This window comes from Coenobita brevimanus, chromosome 101 (genome assembly GCF_032717465.1).
Source record: "Coenobita brevimanus isolate Jiangsu-jjx chromosome 101, ASM3271746v2, whole genome shotgun sequence".
In the NCBI taxonomy this organism is placed as follows: Eukaryota; Metazoa; Arthropoda; class Malacostraca; order Decapoda; family Coenobitidae; genus Coenobita; species Coenobita brevimanus.
The window spans coordinates 29,616,109-29,631,805 of NC_137054.1; the positions used below are offsets into that span (position 1 = coordinate 29,616,109).

The window sequence follows — 15,697 nt, forward strand, 5'->3', positions numbered from 1 at the left end:
GAGGTGAGTATGGAAGTTAAGAAGTCACTGCATGATAGTATTGTGATCCCTACCCTGACGTATGGAAGCGAGGGGTGGACCTTGCAAGAGGGGAACAAGTCAAGAGTGAGAGCAGTGGAAATGAGTTACTTGAGAGGAGCATGTGGAGTGACATGGAGGGACAGGTTGACGAATGAAGAAGTGAAGGAACGTTGTGGGGTGGCTGTGGATGTGGTTGAGAAGATTAGGAGAAATAAACTGAGGTGGTTTGGACATGTGAAGAGAATGGAGAATGAAAGACTAACTAAGATGGTGTATGTAGGTGAGGTGGAGGGAGGGAGAGGGAGGGGTAGACCAAGGATGAGGTGGAGGGATGGAGTAGAGAGGTATATGAGGGAGGGGGGGGTGAGTTGGGGGGAGGGTAGTCAAATGGTGGGTGACAGAGCGACTTGAAGGCGTTTTGTCTGCAGCCACCCTTTGTGGGATTAGGGCGTCAGGCTATAGATAGATAGAGAGATAGAACTCATGGGAAAACTTTTAAGATGGAGGGTTAAGATGGATAATAACACAATATCCGGCTCGACACCAAATACTGACCCGATGGGGAATACTATGTAATATCCAGCATTTTGCAATATCCAGTGTATGGCATGGTTGAATTACACTGGATAAATGAGAGTCTTCTGTACATGCTAGGGCTGTTTCATACAGGACTGTTGTATTACAACGTGTCAGCAGGTCATCTGGTAGATTAGAAAAAGTCTGCTTTATGAGATTCAAATCCTTAAACTTCCCTGCCCCAGGTGGGATTCAAACCTGGGTCCATTAGGACTACAGGCCACCTATCTACCAATTCAACCACAGCCTCTCCCAACACCAATTTTCCGGCACTGGATTGTCTGGCACCTCTTTTAATCCAGACAAAATTGCAAGAGGGCACTTGAAATTCCTGGGCCTGCCAGATTAGTTTCCGGGGCAGCTACTGATAGTGCTGAATGCAGCATGTGAACACCTAGACTGCTTACACTGGATGCTTTGGTGATGATCCCAGTTATGGCTTCTATGAAAGATGCAAGTGTCAGTGGTGGTGAACACAGTGAACAGCAGGAAACCACCCAATTAAACCAAGAAATCGCACAGACCTTATGTTGAGGTTATGCTGAAAGACTGCCAGTGTTGGGATAATGATGTGCACAAGTGTGCTGTGGTGTAGGGGGCTACACTGGAGTGAGGGCATAGTGGATTATTAGTAGCTGGGAGGACTGGTGTAGGTCCTGCCCTCAGAGCATACCAGGTGAAACCCAATACATATCAAGCAGTGGGCATTGTTCTTGCAGGTACCACAACTGTATCCAAACAGCTGACAGTTGTAAAGGAGCCGGATGGAAAAAGTACTGGGGATGAGTCAGTATACCACATGGACATAAAGTAATCTTGAGAAGGAAGAGAGCTACCAAACAGACCCAAACCCCCTAGAGAGCCCTGCCTGCCATTCTCCAATGTGATCTTTAAAGTGATGAACCTTTAGGATCTCCGCACATCCCTATCCCTGGAGTCGCAAGTTAGTCAGATCATCATCAGTAGAAACATCCACCTCAGTGGGATCAATACGACCATATATGATGTTCACAGTAGTCTGGGGATTGAAGAGTCCTCCAGCAGGATACACACTCCAAATACCCAGCACATTGGCAGCAAGTCTGACCAGCATTGCTGAACCTCAGTACAACAGTCGCAATTCATCCATCCTGCAGTACCTGGCAGAGTTATAGTCACTAATGGCCTTGGTGAGTGTCCAAGAGTCGTTAAAAACTGGCAATCCATCTCCTGATTTAAGAGGAAGAACACCAAAAAGTCATCGAGACTGGTAAACGATAGACTGCCAGCAAGAGCTTGTTATCTGAAAGTTTATGGTTGCCAATTTCCTCTTCCTACCCAGCCAAGTAAATTCACTTCTAGCCTGGTCCTAACAATACTTGACAAAGCTGCATAGGAGGGCCTGAGGTTGGGCACCAAGGTGGAGGAGGGGGCATGTCTGTGGCACCTCTCTCTAAATCATCAGAGCTGAAAATGAGGCAGGAACACCCAGGTCATGTCTACTCGCAATGATAGCTCAGGGCAAAATCTATATGATGATGGACTATTGGGTGATTTCCCTCAACTGCATCTAGTGATGATGACTGCTTTCTTTCAGATGCAAGGGATTTGGATGTGAGTCCAGGAAAAGTTTAAAATATCAGAGACAATATTTATGGCTATGAGGCCAAGATATTCTAAGTGGATATTTGTGATCTGGTTAGGTCCTGCTGCTATGGAGTGAACTGGGATACAGTACATGAGGACTTTCAGCTTATCAAAAATCTAATGATACATTCTACTGGCAGAGAGTGAGGCATACCTTCAGAAAATGATATATAAATTATATGCATAGGACAAAGGAGAGGAAGTTAAATGATGGTAAAAATAAAGCTGTAGTGTTTGTATAAAAGAGTTTAATGCTACTGATTTCAAGTCATGGTACAGGGTACAAAATAATTAATGATCTGTACTACTGTATCAGAATGAGGAATGAAAACCTGAAGGAAGTTAAGAATTTAAACAGTAATGCTATATACCCTGGAAGAGTAATGTGCAAGTTAATATGGATGATGAACAAAGAGAGAACACTTCAAGAAGAAAGCAAAATTGGACAAGTGAACAGTGGTTTACAGCAGGCAGGGACAATGTGCTGTACTTTAACCAGCACTTACATAGATAAAGGCAAACACTAAGTATGGAGCAGCTGAAATCAACTTCAGAGCAGTAATAGGGACAGTACAATAATAATGTTCATTCATTCATTCATCATCTAATTCAGTATTGCCCCATGAGGAGCATACGAGCCCAGGGCTAGGCAAGTTGGTCCTGATATGTAAGATGAGACTGAACAGCCTCACTCATCTGAGTGGCATTATGTGGGCAATAAACTCCAACCACCCCTTGGATATAAACCTGCACCAGCTCAATCCAACTGGAGTGCCTTAATTGCCCATTAAACCACAAAGCACCATAATTTGGTTATGTGGCTACCACCCAGCATTGTAAATGGTTTCCTGGTGCACAGGACACCATTTGACTTGTCACTCAGTGTACAGTACAGTCACCCACAGAAAGAAGGAAGGGGAAAGAATGAAAGAAGGAAAGACACATGAGGAAGGACAGAAAGAAGGAAGGAAGAGAGGAATGGGCAGGCACCCGAATGCAGCACTACATCGAGTGAGTGGATAACAGAATAAAGGACAGTGGAATGAATGAAAGATCTGGTATAGGCAAAAGAGCCAAGGCCATGCAGTGAAACACATGGTATGAACATGTGGATTGACTACTGAAAAATACAATGATAATGAAAATGTCCAGAAGTGAAGTAAATGGTGATGTGGCAAGAGGAACATTTTTGGCTAAGTGGGAGAAAAGAACTGAATTACACATGTGAGCTGGGAATGAGGAATGAAAGGTAGTGACAGCATGTGAGATGTGTAAAGACAGAGCTGCCTGAAGACTGTTTTGTAATTGCCAGCCAATGTGAAAGAGTTCCTAGACAGGGGCATGGTGTCAGCGGGATGGAGGCAGACAGACTGAGATGCAATTTTTTAACCCCTTAACCGCGGGCTTGTTTTGCTTTGACTTGCAGCTCCCGCGGGCATACTCGCGCTCCGACAGACTCTCTAAAAATATTTGCCAAAAATCAGTTATTAGTCCTAGAATATTAAAATCACATATGCCTATGGCACATACCTTCAGCTTTCTCCTGGGGTGTTTGTTGAGCCTTTGTTGAGTAACGTAGGACTTGTAGAGACCTCTGAAGTTGGGTAATGAAGTCTCCACTTTACACTTCCCGACAACCCGTAATATGATTACCACAGCCTGATGTTATCACTAGAAACACTATTCAATGATTCTCAAATAGTTTGGAATCCATACTCAAAAAAAAAAAAAAAAAAAAAAAAACACTGTGAAAGCAATGAAAATTAAGAGGGCGTACGACCTTCCCACTTGACATCGTTTACCGCTGATGTTCTGTCATTTATTATTCATAAAAACACTCAGTTTATATTTCTATTACTATAAAACACTTATATATACCTACAGTCTTTATCCATAAGTTTCCTTCAGTAATAGTAATTTATTGTCACTGTAGGCATTCAATTTCTCTTTCAGTAAAATACATAGCATTCACTTTCTCGTCCTGTATACTAGCGTTGAGAGTGAATGTCACTTTCATCTTCACTCTCATAACTCATAGTATTCAGACATGCTAGAGTGAAACTTTCACTTTCATTACTCCTAGTATATACACTCGTATTCTTATAATACTACTCATTTACATTTCTATTTACGTTCTCTATTTTATTTACATTATTTACATTTCTATTTTATTTACACTGTGTTAGGCACTGTCACTTGCAGTAACTTATAAAACTATTTTCCATTGTTCACTTATATTTACAGTCACTGCTTTCCCTTGCTCTTTACACATTATTTACACATTATTTACACATTATTTACAATTCCACTTGCACTGTTTTACTCACCAGAAAGATTGTAGTCACTCTCTATCATTTGTCAGCCTTTTACCTCTTTCCACACGAGGTTTAGTAGGGGGTAGAGGTCACAGGGCCCTTTGCATGGGGCTAAAAAGCGGTGGAATTTAGCAGGCGCGAATCCGACGTACTTTCACCTTGAAAGACGACAGTAAACTGATACCGTACTGGTGGGCCGGTGTGGCCTACCTAGGGAGAGTGCATTACTGCCAACATCAGCCCCGTGAAGAACTGCTAATATATAGCAATGAAATGATTGGCAGGAAATCTAGACAATACATTATAAATTAGGCAGTTCCAGGCTAATGTAAATATCACTTAGGCTTCTCCCTTCCCTCTTTATATATATTTTTATTACGAGAATAGATTATACGGCATATTTCAAGGGGAAATAAACAGAAAAAATTGGCGAACGAGTGCACGTGAGGTGTTGTCAGGTGATAATTAGCCAATTCCAGGTGTATGGCACTATCACTTACCTTACTTCTTTTTTGTTTATATTATTTGGTATAAGAATAGGGCATAGGGCTTATTTCAATGGATGAAATCAGTGAAAAATTCCCGGGAAGATTTACTTAGCGTAGAATAATAATTAGGTAGTTCCAGGTGAATGTAAATATCACTTAGGCTTCTCCCTTCCTTTCTTATATATATTTTTATTACGAGAATAGATTATACGGCATATTTCAAGGGGAAATAAACAGCGAAAATTAACGATCGAGTGCACATGAGGTGTTGTCAGGTGATAATTAGCCAATTCCAGGTGTATGGCACTATCACTTACCTTATTTCTTTTTTGTATATATTATTTGGTATAAGAATAGGGCATAGGGCTTATTTCAATGGATGAAATCAGTGGAAAATTCCAGGGAAGATTTACTTAACATAGCACGGCCAGGCAGGCAAGAGGAGAGGGTAATGGAGGGGAGGTAGGGAGGGGAGTCAAGAATGGGGAGAAATGGCTAAATTGTCAACAATGGATGGGAGTACAGATGAGATTAGGGGTGCTGACTAGTGTTGGACACTGGCAGTACTGATAGATGATACAAGCCACCACTTGAAAGCCAGGGCAAATTCAAAATAGCACAGAATCACAAAAGTGACGCCCCGCGGTATGATCCCTTGCTTCCATGCGTCACAAAAGTGACGGCCGGCGGTTAAGGGGTTAAGCAATTAAAAGTCATAGATTTACAGTACAGTACCTTTATCCAACCATGATTGTATGTGTGGTAGCTAACACTGCTTTCTTAACATGATAAGCAAGCAAATATACTTCTGAATTAATTCACTACACTCTAGAATGGCTTAGTGTCTTTAGACAACAAGATTTCGTGCATAAGGAATAATCTACAATCTTTCAGTGACAGTGATGCCTATCAGTACCAACTCCTTTAAAAAGACAAAAACTGATTATAATATTAACAATGATAGTATAATCAGCATTGGCTGTGACAGTAAGCAGAAAAACACCAGGTGCAGAGAAAGGACCATTTTATTCAACATTTCACTGAGCAGGCTTCATTCCTGAAGAAGCCAGCTTGGCGAAATGTCGAATAAAACAGGTCCCTTCTCTACACTATGGGTTTTTCTACATAACATTAATATATCATATTAATCTTACAATACATACCAGGAGTGGGTAGTACTTCTGTATTAGAACGGAGACAAGTCTGAGAAGTCTCATGGCAATAGGGAAATATGGCTTGTCAAGGGGTGTGGCTTGCTGAACACTGGCAGGTACCGAAGCCCGGTATTTGATGTTAGGTGAGAAGAGCTTGATCACCAGTGCACACACACGGTCCCGCAGTAGGAAGTTAAACTCCTGATGCTGTGTGGTAAACAACAGTAAGGGTAAATTAACTGAGGACAGAATCATTACCAATGCAGTATTTAAAAAAAAAAAAAAAAGTTCAGTAATGCCGTGAGTGAGGCACCACATACAAGGGGAAAAGATATTCAATATACATGTACAGTACATGAATTTCTACACCATCAGAAAAGCTATTTATGTCATGTGAGGGATAACTTAACCCATCTGGCCCAAGAACTGCATCTAGGGTCTGACTTTTCAGCTATCACCATGGTAAACTTTGGTCTTATAGATTTCAAGAGCTTGATTTTACACACCAGAAAATGTAAATTTCACTCTCATATATCCAATGGTTAGCACACTATCAACCATCAAAGAACATCAAAAATGAAAAATTGTTACCCCTCGTGTATGGAGAGAGAAGAGAGAAAAAAAAAATGCACCAAAGTAAATTCAGGCCTCATACATTAGAAGAGCTTGATTTTACACACCATAAAATGTATATTTCACTCTTATTCTTCTAATGTTTACTGCACTGTCAACCGTCGAAAACAAAAAAAGCCACTCCCCACATTGAGTGAGAATGGGACATCACAGAGAAATAAGAGGGAATAAGATAGAGGAGAGAATGTGGGGAGGCATCAGGAGGGGAAGAAAGGGAGGGAATATGCCTGCCACACACAGCCAATACAGTCTAGAAGGGGTATGGGGGTGATTTGGGTAGGAGGAGACACTGAGGACAGGGACCAATGGAGCAGAGGGAGGGGGAGAAATGGCTGGGGGGATGGACTCTCCCTCACTGCATCTAGGGAGAGCAATCAGGCCAGACACCACCAAATATTGTACTTTCCATTGGCTAGGCTCCATATACATCATCAAAGAGACAGGGATACCTCTTCCCAGCTTTTGGTAGCTTGTGTACGATAAATGATGATAGGACTCTACATATCATACACTGACAGATGATCATAGGACTTTAGGGACTAACGGAAGTTTTACACTGTAATAATGTCTATAAAGTATGCAATAGATGTATTTTAGTATGGAAATTAGTACTTTAGTACTGAACTTCACGGTATACACAGTTTCCTCCCAAAGTCCCCTTTTTATCAAATGAACCACAGTACTTTGATCTACCCCATACCTTCCCAGACTTGAAACACAACCAACATCAGCCCAACCAACTTAATATAGACCTAATCATGATATTACTTTGCAGTAATCTAACTGATGGTAGGTGGTGAAAACCATTACTGACTCACTTGATTAGTGGTGCCTACTTCTTCCTTTACCTTTACAGTATCATTCTTTTTCTGTCTGTCCTCCTTTATTTCTGTTTCTCCTCCCATCTTTCCTGTTACTTTAATTACTCTTTTTTCAACTTCAGGTGGCTCTACGCTTAGCAATACAACCTACAGCTTACCTGCACCCAGTAAACAATTACAACACTGGTTTTTTCTTCTTTTTTATTTTTCTAAATGCAAGAAAGAAGGAACCAAAGGCCATGAGTCAGCAAACTGTTCCATCCAATAAAAAAAACAAAAACAATCAACAGAGAAAAATTCAAGATCCGTTCATTTTGAGATGCCTGGACACACTGGGTTTGAAAGACTGGAGATCATACGAAGTTGGATATACAGACGGAGGGAGACAGTTCCAGGGTTGACCTGTTGCATAAACGAAGGACTGGGAGTAATGGTTACCTTTTGCATTAGAGAGTTGGAGTTTGTTGCTAGATAGTTGGTACTTACCCATCGTAGAGGTGGAGGGATGCAAGCAGACAGTTTAGAAGAGCAGTGACCATTGAAGTAGCGATAGAAAAGAGATAAAGATGCAACAGTGTGGCAAAGAGACAGAGGATTGCAGGAAGCCAGTAAGATAAGGAGTGCTAATGAGACAAAAAGACTTTGACTCCACCCTACTGAGAAGGGCTGTATATGGGGAGCCTTCCCACACAGGAGAGTTGTACTCTATGCAGGGGCGAATAAAGCCCGTACATAAAGTCAACAACCGTGGAGGGGTAAAGAAGGTATGGAGTCAACTTAGCACACCCAGTCTCTTGGAAGCAGATTTATATGAGATGTAATATGATCCTTCCAAGATAAATCCCAAGCGAATGAAACCTCAAGTATATTTAAGGATGATGCAAGATTGAGCTGGATATTATTAATCACTAGACAAAAAAGTCCGCCCAAAGGGTGGACTTTATCGACTAGCTCCTGCAGAGGGCTGATTGAGCCTTCGGCCAATATACCTAATGTAGTTATGTAACATACAATTAATCCTAATAAATTATATACCAAAACACTCCCCGGATCATGCTGATTCAGAATAAGTATCATATGTGGTGATAGGCCCTAAGGGAGCCGAATTTATAGTTAACAAACATACAAACACTTGCCTTTATTATTATAGATTTGTGGGTACTCCTGTGAAAGATTTTTCTAGGTTGAAAGGTGTAAGAACTGAATCTTTGTTGCATACCAGTCAGAGATACGAGCCAAGTCAGACATTAGGTTTACCATAGCCTCATCCCTTGTTTGTTGAAGTAATTGCTGAGACAGACATTGTGGGAACTGAATGGAAATGGAAAGGTGAAGGGTGGAATCATCAGTATATGAGTGGATAGAGTCAGATGTACTGCTTAGAAGATAATTGATGAATAAAAAGAAGAGAGCTGATGATAGCACAGAGCCCTGAGGAACACCACTGTTGAGAGATCTAGGAGAAGAATGGTGGCAATCTACAACAGCAGCTATAGAATGACAACAAAGCAAGCTATAGATAAAGGTGCAGCTAGAAGGGTAGAAACCACAAGAATGTAGTCTGGAAATTAAAGATTTATGCCAGACTCGACCAAAAACCTTTGCGATGTCAAGTGCAATGGCAAAGGTTTCACCAAAGTCCTGAAAGAAGGATGACCAGGAGTCTGAAAGGAAGGTGAGAAGATCGCCAGTGAAGTGTCCCTGAGGGAACCCATATTGACAAGCAGAAAGAATGTTGTGATAGGAAAGATGCTTTAAAATTTTTCTGTTAAGAAAAAACTTGAAAACTTATTAGAAATTGGATGTTAAGGCAACTGGGCAATACAACGCACCCTCACACAATGCAAACTCACACGGTGTGAATCACCTACAATGCGAGGTCAACCCAGAAAAAGGTAATTTTTATTGAATGAAAAATCTGCAAATCGAACTTCCCAACATGCGAATCGGCTGTATGATTCCAAGGCAAAAATGGATTTCCCACCATTACTATGAGTGTCGGGCTGGACAATGTAAGTCCATAAATCATGGGGAAAGGAAAAATATGATATTTAAGGTAGCAAATCAGATGAAGAAGGATAATCGGGATATTATAGGTGAGCAGTGTGTGAAGAATGATGAAGGAAGGGTAGTGGTGAACAGTGAGGATATTAAAGATGCATGGAGAAAGCATTATAGCCAGTTGCTGAATCAGGAGTTTGACTGGGACAGGGAAGGTTTGCAGCCAGCAGATCCAGTGTCTTGCCCTTGGCCTTTGATTAATGCTGCTACAGTGAGTGAGGCAAAAGGCAGGATGAAGGTGGGGAAGGCAGCAGGTGTGTCTGGGTTGACTGCTGAAATGTTGATGACCTCAAGAGATATAGGGGTGAGGTTAGTCACTGACCTGATAAATAAGATTATTTATGAGTGTGTTGTCCCAGATGATCGGCTGAAGAGTGTAATTGTAAATGTGTAAAAAGGGAAGGGTGATGCTCTGGAAAGAGGAAATTATAGAGGTATAAAGCTTTTAGATCAGATAATGAAGGTAATGGAGAGAGTTTTAGAAGGTATGATTAGAGAAAGAGTGAATATTGATGAGATGCAGTTTGGGTTTATGCCAGGTAGGGGGACCACTGATGCCATATTCATAGTTCGACATCTTCAGGAAAAATATATTGGGAAGAAAAGGGATCTGTATTTTGTTTTGTTGATTTGGAAAAGGCCTTTGACAGAGTCCCTAGAGAGTTGGTGAAGTGGGCAATGAGAAAGCTTGGCTTGGGGCAGTGGCTGGTTAGGGTGGTTATGGCTATGTATGTGGGTGCTCGCACCCAGGTAAGAGTGAATGGAGATTTGAGTGATCAGTTTTCCGTGAACGTTGGTGTGTATCAGGGAGTCAGTTTTGAGTCCCATGTTGTTTGTCATGGTACTTGAAGCCCTCTCAAGTGACTTCAGAAATGGACTCTCATGGGAGATGTTCCATGCTGATGATTTGGTGTCGACTGCAGAGAACGAAAGGGAGACGGAGGAAAGATTTAGGAAGTGGAGAGATGATATGAGGCACAAGGGCTTCAGGGTAAATGCAGATAAAAAAAAGTGATGATATCTTGGATTGGTGGCGGTACTGTCAAAGACGAACGAGAGTGGCCATTTGCAGTTTGCCACAAGGGCGTGGGAAGTAATTCCATCTTGTGCGGTGTTTGTGACAAATGGGTGCACAAGAGATGTAGTTGTATCACAGGTAGACTGCGAGATAATGCTGATTTTATGTGTGCACCATGTCGGGGAGAGCAGGTGGAGATTGTCAGGTGTGAAAGGATTGAACTTGCTGGTGAATCTCTTGAGTGTGTGGAAGAGTTTTGTTATTTGGGAGACATGTTGTGTGCTGCAGGTGGGGCTGGAGCTAGCTCTGTGGCTAGGGTGAGAAGTGGTTGGAAGAAGTTCAGGGAGCTGTTGCCTCTCCTGACACTGAGAGGGCTCTCCCTACGTGCTAAGGGGTCTTTGTATGCAGCATATGTTAGTATTGTAACGCTGTATGGTAGTGAGACCTGGGCAGTAAAGGAGGAGGATATTTGCCGACTCAGACGTACAGATATGACAATGATTAGGTGGATGTGTAGTGCGTCCCTGCATGCAAGGTCTGGGGGGGTTGGGTTTACGATGAAAGAGTTGAGAGGTAGGATGGGACTGGAGTGTTTTGTTGTGATGAGAAGAGGTAGATTGCGGTGGTTTGAGCTTATGGAGAGGATGGGGGATGATAACTGGGTGAGGAAAGTGAGAAGTGTTAATACTGGTGGTGGGGATATGAGGGGTAGACCGAGAAAGACATGGGACGAGGTCATTAAGTGTGACCTCAGGGGTAAGGGACTGAACAACGAGGCTGCAACAGATCGTGCAGCATGGAGGGCCGCCATTAGGTGACCAAGGCCGATGCATGCAAGGATGCTGGAGCCTTTAAAAACGAAACAAAACGAAACGAAAGTATATGACAAAGAAATGTATGCTTCCATGCCTGAGAGAATAACCTCCATAATGCACAAGGGACACTCAGATGGCTCCTGCTCACGGAAACAATAACCATTCCCGGGAAAATCAAAGAAGTACTGCCTGAGGCCCTCCCAATCAGCAGCTCCGAAGTGCCACAACCGATGTTTCTTTGGAGGGTCCACAGGCCGTACTGGAGCGATAGAACAGGTTATGGTAATAAGGTTGTGATCGGAGGAGCCCAACGGAGAGGAAAGATTAACAGCATATGCAGAAGGATTAGTTGTAAGGAAGAGGTCAAGTATGCTGGAACTCTCTCCACGGAGGTCAGGGATACAGGCAGGGTGCTGTACAAGCTGCAGTAGATCATTAAGGTTAGAAAAGATATAGGCTTGTTTACCAGGTGGATCAGTGAAATGATAGGAAAGCCAAAGATGGTGGTGGGCACTGAAATCTCCTAGAATGGAGATTTCAGAGAAAGGAGAAATGGACAGGATGTTTTCCACTGTACAAGTAAGATTGTGAAGAATTTTTCATTGTGGAATTAGGGGATAAGTAAACAGCACAGATATATTTAGTCAGTGAATGACAGGAAAGCCGAAGCCAGAGAGTAGAACATTCAGAAGAATCAAGTTCAGGAACACGAGACCAAGATAAGTCGTTGTGTACAGGTACACAACAGCCACCTTTGGCTTTGAAATAAGTAGAGAGAAAGTAGGAGGATACAGAGAAAGGTTTGCCATCAGTTGCTTCAGACAGCTGATTCTCAGTTCAGAAGAAAGGGTGAGGTTTAGAGGAGGAGAGGAGGTGCTCAACAGAGACAAAGTTAGAAGAAAGGCCGCAAATGTTGCAGAAATGAAGAAGTGAGTCAGACAGCGGTTCCAGGCAACTCGCTGAGTCATCACTGGGAAGGGGCAGATAGTGGGGGCAATTATGGTCCCCCCCCCCTGGGACTCTGAGGCTTGGTTATTAGACTTTTTTTTTTTTTAAGGAAGTGTAGTGTGTAATGTGCATGTAGTTTGGTGTTGACAGTTAGAGAAACCATATAAAAAAATAATGGGGTGATGTGAAGCCTATTGTGATGCCCTTGTTAACTGGGTGGAGAGATGCAAATGAGGCGTCCATCCAGGAACCAAACCTCCACACTCTTCCCTGCACCTCATTGTGGTGAGGCACTGTCCATCACCAGGGAACGTCAGTTCACTGCACGGGATAGCCCAGCTGAAGCGGTTGCTTGCCTGCGATTGATGGGTCCACTTGATCAGACACACCAGGGTAACTTAACAACAACAAAAGTAATTCAATTTGCCATATTTCAACATAGGTTTGGTTTAGTTAACTTGGTTATATTAAGTTAACTACTGTAGCAGTATTCTCATGGGTCTACAATAAACTTTTCCAGATATCTTGGGGGGAAAATAAGAACTGTAAATATTCACCATAAAAAAATTAAGGTAAAAACACAAAATACTGTATAGTGAGGAAGAGGAAAAAGATAACATTCAAAGTACTTCTAATACTGACAGTAAAATATGCAGGTGGTAGGAGTCAACCAATATCCACTCACTTGATGACATACTCCCGACTTCTTCCTTCTCCTTTCTCATTATATCTCTATGTCTGCCCTCCCCTCTTCCTGTTTCTCCCTTTCCTTCCTGTTACTTTATATTGCTCTTTTTCCACTTCATGCAGCTCTACACTAAGTGAAAAGCCAAATAGTTTCCTGTAACCCAGGAAACCATTTACAATGCTGGGCAGTAATCTAACCAATTTAGAGGGGTAGGCGGTGGTGACCATCATCCACTCACTTGATTGGTGCTGCCTACTTCTTCCTTTACATTTATCATTCTTTTTCTGTGTCGGCCCTCCTCTCTTCCGATTTCTTCCATCTTTCCTGTCACTTTTAATTGCTCTTATTTTCTTTTTGTGTGGCTTTACACTGAGTGGCAAGTTTAACTCGTACCATCCCAGGCATTTTTGCAATTTTATACCCACCCAACCCTAGACCAAAAACGGAAATTTTTTTTATTGCATAAAACAATCCAGAAGGACATATAAATCAAGGAAATGCAAAAAAAAAAATACTCCATATAGGAGAAATAAGAGCAGGATAGCCGTCCGTCGTGTATTTAGCCCAGTTTCCCAAGCATGAGCGACGTTTGCCCACCCACCTGGGAGGGACGAGAGAGAACCAGGTAGGAGAATAGGGGATTCCCCGTACTCAATATCCTTCTCCACTGGCTCATATTCCTCCCCAGAAGTCATCCAGGCCTTCCTTTTCTGAAGAATCATTAAATGAAGGGACAGAAGGGTCCATATGACAATTTCAACAGCCTCCTCCAGCCTAATGAGGTGGAAAAATGGCGTAATTTTTGCGACATTCTGACACTATGACGGACAGTAGCAAACTGATGTTATCCAACCATTCAGAACCAAACTCAGTACTACAACTGATTGGACACAGTGTTGCCACTACATTAAGCTACTCCTTAACAAAAAATAAGCTAGATTGAAGCAGTTTGAGACACGCTACAGTGCTCAAATTTTGCTGTCAGCATCATCATGTCACTGGGATTAAACGAGACGTTTTCTACTGTCGGCACCATGCTGACAGTGGACTTGTACGGGTTAATGGTTAACTGTAAGCCAGGAAACCATTTTCAAATCTGAATGATAACCATACAACCAACACATACATGTTCCCTATGTGTCAACATGTGGGTTGCTGGATGGTTAGTGGCCCCTCCATGTAAACCAGCTAACTCAAAGACAAATGGCCATCCTTTACAGGATTACAGCATCTGGCTATGGGAAGATAGACAGACACAAGTGTAGCCTACTATGGTGTCCCCTTTTAACTGAGTGGTGAGAGGTAAATGCAGTGTCCATTCAGAAACCAAATCTCCACACTCTTCCCCGTATGTGGAGGTTTGGTTCCTGTTAGTCATATTGGAACATCAGCTCAGAGCACGGGAGGACCCTGCTACAGTGGCTGTTTCCTTGCAGTTGATGGGTCTGCCTGGCTAAACAGATTGGGGTTGATCAGTAACAGCAAAAACATTAAAATTTACATTTACCTTTTCTGCAAATGCAGTGTGCAGCGTATCTAACTAATAGTGATGCACCTTCATGCTACAATGGCAACTGCATTATACCTCACTACTGTACACCACTGCAGTTCCCCCTCTGGCAACTCAGCTATATGCAATTCATTTGTTTTTCACTTCATTTCTTATAAAAAGAACACGCTTAATCATGATGGTATAATAAAATGTTGAGTCAAATATGATCTGTCCCCTTGTGACGGGAAACAGTAACTCCAGGAACTAACATGTATAAAATCTTAACTGAGAAATTGCAGCAGCAGCGGCAGTACACAGCACACCCATCCCCTCAGCCTGGCCAGTTTGAAGTACACTCAAAGATCCTAAAAACTAGCCCAATCTCATCAACCCAGGGACTGCCAGGGTCCTTTCTGGATGGAGGCTCATCTTAATAATCAAAAGCAACACATGCATAAGCAAGTTACAAGCCATCTGAGGCTTTGTAACAAACCAATTATGTTATCACATTCTTCATAATGTTAAGGATAGTACAAATGCTTGCCAAAAAAAGGCAATAATAATATTAAAAAAACAGAGTACAGTACTGCACCCTCTGTTCCATGAATATCATCAAATACTTGGAAAGAAATGATGGATCACAGAACAAAAGTAGATAACTAGGACACGAAGCATCTGAACACCTGTTGATGATTCACAATGTCTTACCAAAGGTGTAGCTGTGACTGAAGGATAAACCTCACTTTAGTATGGATACCATCTTCTATCACTCATTCCAGTGGTTATAAGATAATGTTTGGATAAAAGGTAATATATCAGGTCCTAACAATTTATGTTAAAATGTCATAATTTAGTTATTTACTGATGCAATTCTTGATCATACTGTCTTATGTGTCTTCTGTATCACCTGATTTTAATAACTATTTTTTTTTTCCTAATCACAAACCATATGCAATGTCCTAATACAAATATTAAAAAAACATTCTCTATGTTCTGTACAACTATTGTTCCAAAATACTGAGACACAGGTCTACCTCGCTA

General features: G+C 41.9%; 1 protein-coding gene across 1 annotated transcript in view; it reads right to left on the reverse strand.

Annotated features, from left to right (window-relative positions):
• Positions 1-15,697, reverse strand: part of LOC145414995 (protein MON2 homolog) — a 570,120-nt gene that overhangs the window by 443,279 nt on the left and 111,144 nt on the right. Inside the window, exon 7 of the mRNA XM_080284414.1 lies at positions 6,190-6,387. Coding sequence (XP_080140540.1) covers positions 6,190-6,387 — 198 coding nt within the window. The remainder of the gene's footprint in view (positions 1-6,189; positions 6,388-15,697) is intronic.